The sequence below is a fragment of the Delphinapterus leucas genome, chromosome 3 (assembly GCF_059928025.1).
Source record: "Delphinapterus leucas isolate spDelLeu-1000000601 "Yukka" chromosome 3, BTC_Dleu_Yukka2, whole genome shotgun sequence".
Taxonomy (NCBI): domain Eukaryota; kingdom Metazoa; phylum Chordata; class Mammalia; order Artiodactyla; family Monodontidae; genus Delphinapterus; species Delphinapterus leucas.
This window is the reverse complement of record NC_143131.1, coordinates 35,233,271-35,248,549: the sequence shown is the minus strand read 5'-3', so window position 1 is coordinate 35,248,549 and position 15,279 is coordinate 35,233,271. Positions and strand designations below refer to the sequence as shown.

Sequence of the window (15,279 nt, the reverse complement as noted above, 5' to 3'; positions counted from 1 at the left end):
AAAAGATTATGTTGAGGAAGGAAGAAAGTGAAATACAGGAGAGTAATGGTGATAAATATTCAGACTGAAAAATTGCTAAGCTTAGTGAGGGGAGAAATGGGGAAGGGTAGAAGCTTATGAAAATGAAATACTCATTGTGTAAAGTTTACTCTAAACTGGTACTTGATGCATTTCTCACCTTGTCTGGACTATACCTTGTAGGTAGCAAAGGCTTGGTAGGTCAGAGTTGGCTGTGAGCATTGTCCTGTTTTTGTTTTTCTTTTGACTGAACTATATATACCTGACAGCTAATTTCCTAAAAGACTTCTGTAAATCTAATATAGTGGTGCCACATTTGCTCTTTGTCATCAAAAATTAAGATTTTTCATGCTTTTATTAGCTTTTTACAGTTAAAAACAAAACAAGCAAAAAAATGCCAAAGAAGTTTCTTTAAAGGCTAAAATTATTGGTAAATCCTGAATTTAACATTACTAATAATGGCTTTAGTCAGTTGTAGATAACTTAGATTTTTCTGGTACTCTTGTAAATATATCATTATTTCTAATTACCAAAGAAGGTATTTGTCAAATTCTCAAAAATCATAAGGAATTTTGATGAGAAAAGGATTGCTTAAAGTAAAATAACTTAAAAATGATAATCTGAAATAAAATTCACAGTGATGGAAACAAGTTAAACCAAAGGTTGTTTTCTTTCCTTGCCATTTAACATAGTCATCTTTCCTCTTTTTTATCTGAAGACTTAAATCATATCAGAGTTGGAAAAAGAAATTCAAGGAATTTAGTTTTCTAACGGGTTAACAGCAAAACAAAAGTCTATTCTATGATACTTTTTACCCATTTCTCTTTATTAGAAACTTACAAATCATTATCTGTTTTGCTTATAAGTACCTATGGTAATGGGAAAAATCTCTAGGACATAATGTTTAGCAAAGATTGTCCTATAAAGAAAGAAAATAAACTGCAGGTGAGACAACAGAGATACTTTGAATAAACCAATAAAAGTAAAATTATTCAATATTTTAAGTTTTTAAAATAGGAGTACCAGTTGTTCAACTGTTATTTTTTCCACTTGATACATTTCTTTCTATTTATATTGTGAAATTCTTAGAATTAAAAGTGTTTTTCCCCCATTTAATATAGTTTTAGGGCTCTACTTGAAAAAAATCTAAATTTGTAATTTTTATGTAAACTTAAGCTGTTCTTTTGAAATACTAGAATGGTTAAAAAAATAACTTTACTCATTGTCATAATGAAGGGAATACTATAAAAAAATATATTGAAAACAAGCTAAAATTTCTAACATCTCACAGTTCTTTCTACATATACATATGGACAATGTATATGTACATTGTACAATGTATATGTACATTGTACAATGTATATGTACATTGGCTGTGAGCCAATGTATACGTACAATGTATATGTACATTGGCTGTGAGCCAATGTATATGTACAATGTATATGTACATTGGCTGTGTTCTTTATACATATACATATGGACAAAAACATAAGAAAATACATAGGTAAATAGAACAGGCAGTAAATTAAAAGTCAATAGTTGTATATACATCTATGAGTATTTAGATTTTTATGCGGAGCTAGGTGTGTATGTTGGAAAATGTTCATAGGCTTAGTTTGTTTTTCATTTTCTAATTCTTCGAGGTATAAAGTTAGGTTTTTTTCCTTGAGATCTTTTCTTTTTTTAACGTAGGCATTTATCATTATAAACTTCCACTTAGTTTTGCTTTTGCTGTATCCTATAGTATCAGGATGTTACATTTTAATTTTCATCTCAAGATATGTTTTAATTTCTCTTTTGATTTCTTCTTTGACTCACTGGTTGTTCAAGAATGTGCTGTTTTATTTCCATGTATCTGTAAGTTTTTCCAGTTTCCTTCTGCTGTTGATTTCTAGTTTTATTCCATTGTAGTCAGAAAAGATACTTGGTATGTCTTCTTAAATTTAAGACTTGTTTTGTGACCTAAGATGTGATCTATCCTGGAAATGTTCTGTGTGTTCTTGAGAATGATGTGTATTTTGCTGCTGTTGTATGAATCATTCTGTATATGTCTGTTAGGTCCCTTTGGTCTATAGTGTTGTTCAAATCTTCTGTTTCCTTATTGATCTTCTGTCTGAATGTTCTATCCATTATTGAAAGTGGGGTGTTGAATCCACTACTAATACTTTATTGCTGTCTGTTTCTCCCTTCAGTTCTGTCAGTGTTTATATACTTAAATGTTCTGATGTTGGGTGCATATATATTTATAATCGTTATATTTTTCTGGTGAATTGACACTTTTATCATTATATAATGTCCTTCTTTGTCTCCTGTGACACTCAAGACGTGTTATCATTATTATGATCTAAACTCTTGGCTTCAAAGATATGCATTCCTGGTACCTTTCTGATCATGGGTTAGCCCAGGAAATCGCCAGATTTATATATTTGCTGATCTGCAGAAGCTGAACAATGCATTTGCCTTGTTTTGAGCCATAATATCAGTACCTCTGTTTTAATAGACTTTTAGTCCTCATCAGCAATTTGTCAGCCACTTTCTTTTACACTCTTTGACTCTTTTTTTTTTTTTTTTTTTTACTGTAACCATCATCTAGTGGGTAGAGAACAGCTCTAACTTCCATCTTTACATTCTAATACATTGAGGAAAAAGAGAGAGAGAGATATGGATATTGTGGATTATATTAAATACACTCCTTTTTTAAAACTAAGCAAACAAAAAAGTCTGACCTTTTCTCCTCCCTAGGCAATTCGAAGTTTTCAAGTAGCCCTTCACATCTATCCAATGAACCCTGAAATATGGAAAGAAGACCTTTCTTGGGCAAGAACGCTCCAGGAGCAGCAGAAGGTAGCACAGAGGATTAAAAAAAGTGAAGCACCAGCAGAGGTAACACATTTCTCACCAAAGTCAATTCCTGAGTATGACTTTGAAAGTGAGGAGATTGTAGCTGTTTGTGCAGCTATTGCTGAAAAACAGAAGACAGTTGCAGCAGATAAAACAATGGTCATTGTGTCGGCTTCTGGGACTGTAGAGACTGTGACTGAGAAGGAAGACGGTGCTGCTCCACCAGATGGCTCTGTTTTTATCAAAGCCCGATGAAGCTTAGCAGGAATCATTTGAATCTATCTTTGCCACCTAAATTTTAGCCGTTGGGGCATTTAGAGAAACAGGGCAAAACTCCTGTTTGTAAAATAAGTTTTTCAGATGAGGCATATGAAAACTAAATGGAAGAATTATTGTGTAGTGTTTGGACTCTGCTTTGATAAGCTATGATTTCAGCTTCTTAAGATTAAAATTCTGAGTACAGTGGTTTTTTGATTAATAAGCTTAATTTAATCCAAATATATAAGTGAATGCATTTTAAAGATACAACTTGAAAAGTAAATTCTCAAATAGTGAATAACTTGATGGCCAGTGTTATTAAAATATTGACTTGTTGGCTTTTATGATAAAGGAAGTAGGCTTCTTGCCCTGCTAGAAATACCCTGCTGTTACTCTTCACTCTTCTTTTTCTCTTCTTTCATTAGAGTAAGTCTGTCACAAAGCTTGAATCTTTTTGACATTCATTTTGATTCAAAGTTGTCATTTGGTTATATGTGGGATCCTTGAAAGTTTGACTGAAAATGCATGCAAATGTGTACATTCTGAATATTTTCTGAAGTTTCTCTTAATTCTGATTTGTGCTTTTGTTTTGACTTTATAGTTATTTATAACAATGGTAGTTGCTAGTTTCAGTATTTGTTAGATGTGTGAAATACTGATAAATGTCAGAATCATGGTTTTATTTTTTAAATTATTAAAGTAGATAGAGCAGTCCTTAGTACCAAATGAGTCATTTTTAAGATGTGCATTTTTTAAAACGAATGGCTCTTATAGATACATCATAACAAATCGCACTGCTGTTGTCCCAGTCAAAAGCAGTTATTTTCTTTTCCTTATTTTTACAAGATTAAAACCCTTGAAAATAACTTATCTCTTGATATAACTTTCCAGCTGATGGTTTGGAATTCCTTTTCTAGTTAACTTTTCTGGAACTACTCAGTGAAATGAGAAACAATCACAGTTTTAAATAGCTAAATTATACCTTTCTAAAAATTGGAGAAAAAAAAAGTAGAGATTTATTAAAGTGCCAATGAACGAATACCTTAGGCACAACATACATAGAAACTGAAATGTGATTTATGGTTCAGTCCCATGAGTAGAAAGGATATATTGCAGAATATATTTCATTGAAAGGCCACAGTCACATCCACAAGTCAATACTGTCATTGCTAATATTAATTGTTATTTTTATGCCACATATATGTTAGTACAGTAGAACTGCTGTGTGCTGTTACTTCTGAAACTCAGGAAGCTATTATTGGTTTAAAATTAATTTTATCCTTGTTAGAGAGGAAGTAAGTTATTTTAAAGAATCTCACCTTACCCTCTGAGGGCATGTACATGTAATACTGTACATTTTTCTGAGATAATTTAAAAACATTTCTTTTAGTCGAATGCTTACCTCTTTTTTTCAGAGTTGGAGAAGCCAGCACTTACCTTGGAAAGTATTATATTTTTTCCCTAAAGTTGTATCAGAAAGTTAGCTCTGGTTAAAGAAGTTAGTTTTAGAAAGACCCAAAAAACAAATATTAATTATATTTTATTTTGTTTAATAAGGTATATTCTCAAAGGGCAGATAGTTGGGGATCTAGAGAAGTGAGCACTTACTATTTTGTACGTTGTTTTGAGTAATGGATGTGTATTGTATAATTTGTGAATAAATAGGTTTTTTCTGCATTTAAAGGTTTGCCTATTATTTTGTGTTGTTAGCTTTTGAAAAATTAGATTGATTTATTTAATTCATTTCTTATGTGAAAATAAAATATGTAAGGCACCTTGTATGGTGTCTTGTGTATGAAGTACTCAGTAAATGCTAGCTATTTCTATGAAGAACTTGAATTGGTTTTATTTAACCTCACTTTCTTCTGATTTTAAGAAAGGAGGAGAACTTCTTTGTAATCTTTTCCTTTCGTGAAAGTGAGAAGTCACTACTTCTGATACTGTAGAACAGATGGCTTTCAGTTGAGGACTCTTCTTGGTGTAAGGTCTATATCTCAACCCAAAAGAAGCAAGACCCAGGATGGAGTGCATGTAGCCACTAAATTCTGTTTATGAACCTAGCGTTTCCTCTGTATTGACATCAGTAGGCCAGGTTTGTCTCTTCCTTACACAGAGATAAGACATAAGATGGTTTAGATGCAAGACGGAGGAGAGAAAGAAATAGTGAATTATACAGAAGGAAGGCAGCTCATTTCTTCAGGCCCCAAAAGATGCTTAGCTAACACTCTTCTGTGTGTGAAGAGAAGAATGCATACATTATTTTATAAGGATGTGAATACCGATAGATCTTTACCAAGCTTGGTAACTATAATAGCAAATTCTTTTGAATCTGAGAGAAAAACAATTGATGTTCATGATAAAGATATAATCAAATATATTTAATATACTTTCTGAAACAGCACTAAACACTAACATTATATTGAACATAGTTTGTAGTATTCTTGTTTGAAAATTGTATGGCATAGACACTCATTAGTCAGAACACTACACATCCAGACCATGCCTGATGATTTGAGAATCATATATTATTCTCTAGACAACGGGTTCTTTTTGTTGTTGTTGTTGTTTGGCCGCACCAGTGGCATGCGGGATTTTAGTTCCCCGACGAGGAGTCGAACCCACACCCCCGGCAGTGGGAGCACAGAGTCTTAACCACTGGACTGCCAGGGAGGTCCCGACAACAGGTTCTTAGATTATAGAGTATCTATCTTAAATGTGCTAAACATTGAAAAGTCATGCAAGGTATAAATCACAGAACCTGGATCTACTTTTTTTTTTTTTGAATTTTTGAATTTTATTTTATTTATTTTTTTATACAGCAGGTCCTTATTAGTCATCCATTTTGTACACATCAGTGTATACATGTCAATCCCAATCGCCCAATTCATCACACCACCACCACCCGCCATTTTCCCCCCTTGGTGTCTATACGTTTGTTCTCTACATCTGTGTCTCAATTTCTGCCCTGCAAACCGTTTCATCTGTACCATTTTTCTAGGTTCCACATATATGCACTAATGTACGATATTTGTTTTTCCCTTTCTGACTTACTTCACTCTGTATGACAGTCTCTAGATCCATCCATGTCTCTACAAATGACCCAATTTCATTCCTTTTTATGGCTGAGTAATATTCCATTGTATATATGTACCACATCTTCTTTATCCATTCGTCTGTCAATGGGCATTTAGGTTGCTTCCATGACCTGGCTATTGTAAATAGTGCTGCAATGAAGATTGGGGTGCATGTGTCTTTTTGAATTATGGTTTTCTCTGGGTATATGCCCAGTAGTGGGATTGCTGGATCATATGGTAATTCAATTTTTAGTTTTTTAAGGAACCTCCATACTGTTCTCCATAGTGGCTGTATCAATTACATTCCCACCAACAGTGCAAGAGGGTTCCCTTTTCTCCACACCCTCTCCAGCATTTATTGTTTGTAGATTTTCTGATGAAGCCCATTCTAACTGGTGTGAGGTGATACCTCATTGTAGTTTTGATTTGCATTTCTCTAATAATTAGTTGGATCTACTTTAATTGGAGCCTATGTACAAAATTTTATGGTACTCACGTACGAAATCAGCTTTTAAATTGATGTTGTATGTCAAAACTATAATGAAGACTTTAAATAAAAAAAAGGTTTGTTTCAGAAAACTAGAGTTTCCAGGATTATAACTAACATTACATTATATACTTTATGTAATGATGTCAAAAGCTTGTTTCCCTTCCTTTCCCAGCAGTAGGAAATTGTCAGTCATTTCTTTAATTTCAGGTTTCATGAGTCAGAAGCCCTTCTAAATTGACTCTGGACTTTGATTTCATGACATACATGTATCTAAATGAGCTGTGAGTTGACACAAAAACCATAGTTCTATAATTATCTTCAAATCATTAGGTATATTAAGTGTGTTTTTCCTCAGAGGTTATTATGAAACTGATGGTGTATTTTGTAATTGATGACATTTTAGGATTGAGAAAGTAAGGTTTTTCTTTTTTTAACCAATAATAAAATACACATGTTTATAAATGATTTACTCATTACCAAAGTAAAATGAAATGTGTCACTTCTGCCACATGCAATTAAGTATGTCCACTTGAATGGAAGAGAAGGGATGGCCCTATAGCCAGTGTACCATGAATTGTGCCTTAATGTGTGTTGTGTGTGAACCTCACTTGCTGTGTGTGCAGGGTGGAAGAAAGGGTGAGAAATGCTGGTCTACACTTTGTTGGGAAGGCAGAGGGTGGGGATGGTGCTGCTTTGGACATCCATTAACCGAGAAATTGCAATCTCTTCCTTGCCTCCCCTCTCCCACCTCACCAGTAAAGGGAATTTAAGATAAAGAACTGGACCTACAGCCCCTTTCTGCCTTTTTTTTTGTTTTTGGATGTATCATGCGTGCAGAGAGCCTGTGTTGTGGTCTCTTGCCAGAAATGTTGTAGGTTTTGCAGTGAAGACTCTCTGTCCCTGTGAGGGGAGACCTGTAGTTGTGCAGGACTGCCCATGCCTTGGTGAGCAGGTCTGTCTAATTCTGGGTTTGATATTAGGTGGCCATTGTTGTCACAAACCTAAATCACATCCTCTGACCTAGACTTTTTCAGCAGTAATTCTGACATATTAAATCTCTACATGACTTTTTGTCTCTCAAGTGGCTCAAAAAGTCAGGAGGGGAAAAGGGTGTTATTTTATGACTCCCTCAAACCCTAACAAAGATTCATGCAGATTATATTTCAATGTAAGCATGAGACAAAAACCAAATTTTTTTCTAATTTTAGATTTTTTTAAATCATGGAAGTTCTATTGAAAATGGGTAGTGTTAATTACAAGGCAACATGTAAACATTTGTTCAGGGTATCTAAAAGGTCTGCTGACTTAGCATTGTGCTAGACCACAATATCGACTCTAGATTTAATTTGAAGGGAAGAATATGAAACAATATCTCTGCCCACCCTGTCAACTTTAAGAGTGTAATTTACGTGTAATAACATGCATTCATTGTAAGAGCTTTGACACCATTACCATCAAGGTGTAGAGTATTTCCATTACCCAGAAAGTTCTCTAATGCCCATTTATAGCCAGTTCCCCTCCACCCCACCAGCCAGCACTAGTCAACTACTAATTTTCTTTCTGTGACTATAAGTTGATTTGACTTTTCTAGAATTTCAAATAAATATATCATACAATATATACTCTTTCTGACCTTTTTCGCTTAGCATAATACTTTTGAAATCCATCCATGTTGAGATCCATCCACGCTATTGTGTATATCAGTAATGTGTTCCTTCTAATGCTCTTACTCTGTTGTACGGATATCATGATTTGCACTTATTCATATCTGTTGATGGACATCTAAGTTGTTGATGAACATCTAAGTTTTGGTCTATTATGAATAAAGCTGCTATATACATATGTCACAAGTTTGTGTGTGGATATATGTTTAAGTACCTGGGGGTGGAGTTACTGAGTTTTATGATAAGTATATGTGGAGCTTTAGAGGAAACTGAATCTTCCAAAGTATCTGTACCATTATGCATTCTGACCAGCAATGGATTAAAAAAGTTTCAGTTGTGCTGTATCCTTGTCAATGCTTGGTACTGCTGTTGGTTTTCATTTTAGTGACTTCTGTGGATATGTAATGATATCTCATTGTGGTTTTAATATGCATTTCCCTGATGATGTTGAGCATCTTTTATATGCTTATTTGACGTTTGTATATCTTCTTTTGGGAAGTACCTTTTTAAACATTTTGCCCATTTTTTAGTTTGGGTTATCTTATTATTGAGTTGTAAAAGTTTTTTCTATATTCTGGATAAAAATCCTGAGATATATGTATTGTGAATATTTTGTCCCCATCTGTGGCTTGCTTTTTTGTTTTCTTAATGGTACCTTTTGAAGAGCAGAAGTTTCTAATTTTGATGAAGTCCAGTATATTTCTTTTATGGTTGTATTTTTTTGTGTGCTGAGAAATCTGTGCTTACTCCAAGATCAGAAAGATTTTATGTTTTCTACTAGAAGTTTTACAGTTTTAGCTTTTATGTCTAGGTCTGATTCATTTCATGGTAATTTTTATGTAATATATGAGGTGAAGGGCTAGGTCCATTTTTTGATTTTCAGTTATTCAAGTACTATGTATTTTTTTAAAAACTGCTCTTTCCCATTGAAATACCTTCACCATGTATTTGAGAGTCTGTCTGAGTTCTGTATTGTTAGGCTGATCCATATGTCGATTCTTATATCAATATCACACTGTCCTACAGTCTTAAAAATCAGTGTGATTTTTCTAACCGTTATTTTTTTCTCAAAGAATCGTTTAACTATTCTAGTTTCTTTTATATACATTTTAGAATCATTTGTCTCTATCTACATGCAGGTCTAATGGAATTTTGATTGGAATTGTATTGAATCTGTAAATCAGTTTGGGAAGAATTCCCATCTTAACAATGTCACATCTTTGAATCCATGATCACAGCGTAATTGTCATTGTTTTAGATCTTTAATTTCTTAGTAATGTTTTTTAGTTTTCTGTGAATAAGTCTTGCCTATATTTTTGTTAAGTTTATCCCTAAGTACTTCATATTTTTTTGATGCTTTAAGAGGTGTCTTTAAATTTTCATTTTCCAGTTTGATACTATTGCATAGAAATATAATCGATTTTTGAATAATGACATTGTAGCCTACAACCTTGATAATTCATTTATTAGTTGCATTAACTTTTTTGTAGATTGTTTAGGCTGTTCTACATATATTATCATGTTGTGAATGAAGATAGTTTTCCTTCTTCTTTTCCAAACTGAATGCCTTTTATTTCCATCTCTTGCCTTATTACACCAGCTAGAACCTCCAGCACAATGTTAAACAGAAGCTGTGAGAATGGACATTCTTGCCTTGTTTATAATCTTTTGGTCTTTCACCATTAAGTACGATGGTAGCTGTAGTTTTTATATATGTCCTTTATTAAATTGAGGAAGTTCCTTCTCTAGTCTACTAAACACCTTTTTTTTTTTTTTTTTTTTTCCCCGGTACGTGGGCCTCTCACTGTTGTGGCCTCTCCCTTTGCGGAGCACAGGCTCCGGACGCGCAGGCCCGGCGGCCATGGCTCACGGGCCTAGCCGCTCCGCGGCACGTGGGACCTTCCTGGACCAGGGCACGAACCCGTGTCCCCTGCATCGGCAGGCGGACTCTCAACCACTGCGCCACCAGGGAAGCCCTAAACACCTTCTATAACAAGTGGGGATTGAATTTTGATAAATGTATTTCCTGCATCCATCAGAAGATCATATGATTTTTCTCTTTTATTCCGTTAATATGATGAATTACATATATTTTTCGAACGTCAAATCAACTGCATTTCTGGGATAAAATAAGCCCTATTTAGTTATGATGGATTATTGTTTTTAGATCCTTTTTGATTCGATGTGGTAATATTAAGGATTTTTATGTCTATGTTCATGAGAAATATTGGTCTGTAGCTTTCTTGTAATACTCTTTTAGCTCCTGAATCAGAGTAATGCTGACCTCATTAAAAATAGAGGTTGAAAAGTATTTCCACCTACTCTTTTCTCAAAGAGTTTCTACAGATCTGGTAATTTTTCAATAGTGTTTAATAGAACTAACAAGCGTTGTCACCTGGATCTAGCATTTCCTTTTTGGGAAAGTTTAAAATTACAAATTAAGTTTCAAAAATAGCTACAACGTAGACCTTGTCGATTGTGTCACATTGAGTGATAGTATGATTTGATTAAATTAGGATCCCAAAAAAGTCCATTTGTTGCATTGTTGATATGTCTCTTAGTCTTTTATAATCTATAGGTTCCCTTTCATTTTTTCCTTGCAGTTTATTTTTTTTTTAAACTGAGTTGTTTGTCCTTTAGAATTTTCTGCTTTTTGTATTTTGTCTCTTGCATCCCACCTAATATCATTATGTTACTCTGTACCTACATTTCCTATAAAATGATTAGAATTCTTCAGTTTTCTGGTAAGAATACATCATGGGTGGTTTTGGATATTTAGACCAGAAGTTAAATATTTCTGGCTGTCTCTTTCTCTTTGTAATGTCAGCAGCTGTTGACTATTTTTGCCTAGATTCATTGTTTCATTAGAGGCTACAAATGGTGATAATTGTTAGAATTTTGGTGCTAGAAAACATCTTTGAAGAAAAACTTCCCCTCATCAACTATTTTGTTACCTTGGAAACAATTTATGTAGTACAGGCAGTTTCTGTAGTGGAGGCTTTGTTCTTCCCCTTTATTTAGCACTTTTCAAAATAATACGTTGGTTCTCTAGCACCCTCCAAAGGTGATGGGTGAGGTGTTCTGTTTCATTTTTGTATCATTATGAAGTCATGCATTGAGACATATATGTTTCGATCCTTGCAGTTATTATTCATATTGATGTTGTGTACATCCTCAATTTCAGTAGATCACGCCAAGTTCATTTTTTCAAAATGGTTCTAATTTTATACCCCACCAACAATGTATTAGAGTTTCTAAAGCATACTTGGTATTTTCATATTATAAAATTTTTACAAATATGATTGGTGTATAAGAGTGTGAATACACACACACACACACATATGTGATTTCACTGCATATATATGTATGTGTGTGTATATATAATTATGATTTCACTGCTTATTCTTTTTTTTTTTTTTTTAGAAATTTATGACATGAACTATTTGGAATATGATTTGGCTCCCTTACATTTCCTCAATATATTTACTTATTACTTCTGCATCCATTTCCGATACAGTCGATTATAATTTTGGCCTCAATTTATATTCATTGTTTAATATGACTATGTAATTATCACACATAGTTCGTCTCACGTAGTCTATTATTTTTATTTTACCTTTCTGATACTTCTCTTTTTCATGGAGTCAATATGCCTTTTTTGTTGTTGTTCTTTAGTTTTCCATGTATATATTACAAATATCCCCTCTAATAGAAATATAATACTCCCCACAATATTCCAAATATAAAATACTCCATTGATTTTCTTTCCTTTCTTTTTTTTTTTTTTTAACCTAGAGACACATCCAGAACCCCTTCTCCTGCCTTAGGCTACTTTCACTGTGTTCTACTGCAGAGCTGTTGCCTTGAGTTCTCTTTCATCACTGTTCTTGGAATTCTCTTTGTTTCTTCCTTGTATTGAACTCAAGAAAGAGAAATGTTTACCCAGTTGTTCAGATTCTAGTGTATGGACTTGCTGTGGTTGAAAGTTGTTAGGACACAGGTATGTCTGGTGTGCTCCTCTGTCCTCTTCTGTGGTGTGGAATGGGGTGGATGACCTGGGAGGGTAAATAAATATAAGGTTGTGAGTGAATGGTAGAGATGCTGATATTGATACAAAGACAAGAAGCCCAACTATCTTCCTCTCTTCTTTTCTTCCAAAGCACTTCCAGCCTAGGGCTACAGCCCCATGTGTGGCTTAGGGCAGCTCAGGCTAAACAATAGGATCAAATGTTCTCTCGAGCTGAGTCTATTTTTCTCTGGTTCCACTTCTGGTGTACCTTGAGAGCAATCATAAGATCACACTTGCAGCATCTTAGACTCAGGCTCTGTGGTGGTAGGAAGGGCATGAGGTGGGGGAGCAGTGAAAAGAGAGGAAACTTCATGGCTTGTTTTGTTCTGAAACTATGACAAGTAGTTTAGGAAAAATGGCTGTTTCATGTAATGCAGATATTTCTGCATTAAAGTCTAAGGCTAAAGGCATAGCTAACGGTGAATACTACTGTGCCTTGATTTTTCCATGGCCCTTTGTGTTTGTGGCTCCAGTAAGAAACTTGTGCAGAGGGGTGGCTGTACTTTGGGAAAAGACTCTTGCATTCCATGGTCTTCTAGTCAAAGTACCACTTTAATAGCTGTACCAATATCACAATCTTTTCTAATATACTTGACCTGGTTGGTTAGATTATGAGATTGTCTTAAAGATTATGAGATGGTGTTAAAATTATCTTCCTGTCTGCTATATCCTACTGGGACCAGGTAGGATTTAATACTAGCCAGTTAGATAATCAAAACTGTCCTGCAGAGAAAGTTTGACACTCTAAATGATCAGAAACAAGTTTCCCACAACAAAAAAACTGTCTTTGCATAACATAGTTGGTAAGTCCTATAAGTAAATGTGGAATGGATGACGAACAATGCTGAAGTTTTTCTTCCTTTGGTTCTTTTTAGAATAAGCCAGACTCAACAATAAAAAGACAGTGTATGGACTGAATTGTATCCCCCTGAAATTCACGTGGTGAAGCCCTAAAACCCCCAGTGTGACTGTATTTGGAGATAGGGCCTTTAAGGAGGTAATTAAGTTAAATGAAGTCATAGGGTGGGCCTTAATCCAATGTGACCGGTGTCCTTTTTTTTTTTTAATAAATTATTTATTTATTTATGGCTGCATTGGGTTTTCATTGCTGTGCGCGGACTTTCTCTAGTTGCGGCGAGCGGGGGCTGCTCTTCGTTGAGGTGTGTGGGCTTCTCATTGCGGTGGCTTCTCTTGTTGAGGAGCACAGGCTCTATACATGCGGGCTTCAGTAGTTGTGGCTCGTGGGCTCTAGGGCGCAGGGTCAGTAGTTGTGGCACACAGGCTTAGTTGCTCCACGGCATGTGGGATCTTCCCGGCCCAGGGCTCAAACCTGTGTCCCCTGCATTGGCAGGTGGATTCTTAGCCACTGCGCCACCAGGGAAGCCCCTGACTGGTGTCCTCTTAAAGAGATACCAGGGATGCATGTGTACAGAGAAGGCCACGTGGCAAGACAGCAAGAAGGCAACCATCACAAGCCAAGGAGAGAGGCCTTGGGAGAAACCAAATCTGCCAGTGCCTTTATCTTGGACCTTCAACCTCCAGAACTGTGAGAAAATAAATTTCTGTTGTTGAAGACAACCAGTCTATGGTACTTTGTTATGGCAGCCCTAGCAAACTAATACAGACACGTTATCCAATTTAAAAATGCACAAATGATTTGAATGGGCATTTCTCCAGAGAAGACATACAAATGGCCAGTATGCATACGAAAAGATTCTCAACATTGGGACTTCCCTGGTGGTACAGTGGTTAAGAATCTGCCTGCCAATGCAGGGGACACGGGTTTGAGCCCTGGTCTGGGAAGATCCCACATGCCACAGAGCAACTAAACCCATGCGCCACAACTAGTGAGCCTGTGCTCTAGAGCCCGTGAGCCACAACTACTGAGCCCACGTGCCACAACTACTGAAACATGTGCACCTAGAGCCTGTGCTCCGCAACAAGAGAAACCACCACAATGAGAAGCCCACGTGCAGCAACGGAGACCCAACGCAGCCAAAAATAAATAAATTAAAAAATATATATATATATATATATATAAAATTACCATTTAAAAAAATAATAAAAAAGATTCTCAACATCATTTGTCACTAGGGAGATGCAAATCAAAACCACAGTGAGACACTACTTCATACCCATTAGGATGACTGTAATAATTTAAAAAGACAATAACATGTATTGGTGAGGATGTGAAGAACTTGAAACGCTTGTACATTGCTGGTGGGAATGTAAAATGGTGCAGTCACTTGGGAAAACATTTGGCAGTTCCTCAAAAAGTTAAATATATACTTAATAAATGACCCAGCAGTTTCACTCCTAGGTATATAGAGAATTGAAAACAATATGTTACCACAAATACTTGTACACAACTGTGGCTATCAGCGGTATTAATAACAGCCAAATAATGGAATCAACCCAAATGCTCATCAACTGATGCATGGATAAACAAAATGTGGTATATTCACACAGTGAAATATTATTCAGCCATAAATCAGGAATGAAGTACTGATTCATGCTGCAACATGGATGAACTTTGAAAATATTATGCAGACAGTAAAGGCCACATATTGTATGATTACATTTCTGTCCAGAATAGGCAAATCCATAGAGATACAGTGGTTGCCAGGGTCTAGGCGGAAAGGTGAATTGGGAGTGACTGCAAATGGGTATGTGGTTTCTTTTGGGGATGATGAATATGTTCTGGAATTAGGAGTAATGGTTGCACTCTATGAATATGCTACAATACTTTACAAGGCAAATTTTATTATATGTGAGTTTAATTCCAATTAAAAAAAAGAATAAGCCAGAATCAGCATTCTGGGTGGTGAACCTGAAGTAAAGGATGAGTGAGATTATGCCTTGGCT

At 35.3% G+C, this 15,279-nt stretch overlaps 1 protein-coding gene across 2 annotated transcripts in view; it reads left to right on the top strand.

The window, feature by feature from the left end:
• The window catches only part of TTC33 (tetratricopeptide repeat domain 33), a 32,320-nt gene extending 27,520 nt beyond the window's left edge, over positions 1–4,800 (top strand). For both annotated transcript variants that reach the window (XM_022598620.3, XM_022598614.3), the window contains exon 5: positions 2,761–4,800. In XM_022598620.3, the coding sequence (XP_022454328.1) occupies positions 2,761–3,114 (354 nt within the window). In that variant the 3' untranslated portion in view covers positions 3,115–4,800. The remainder of the gene's footprint in view (positions 1–2,760) is intronic.
• The last annotated feature ends 10,479 nt before the right edge of the window (positions 4,801–15,279 follow it).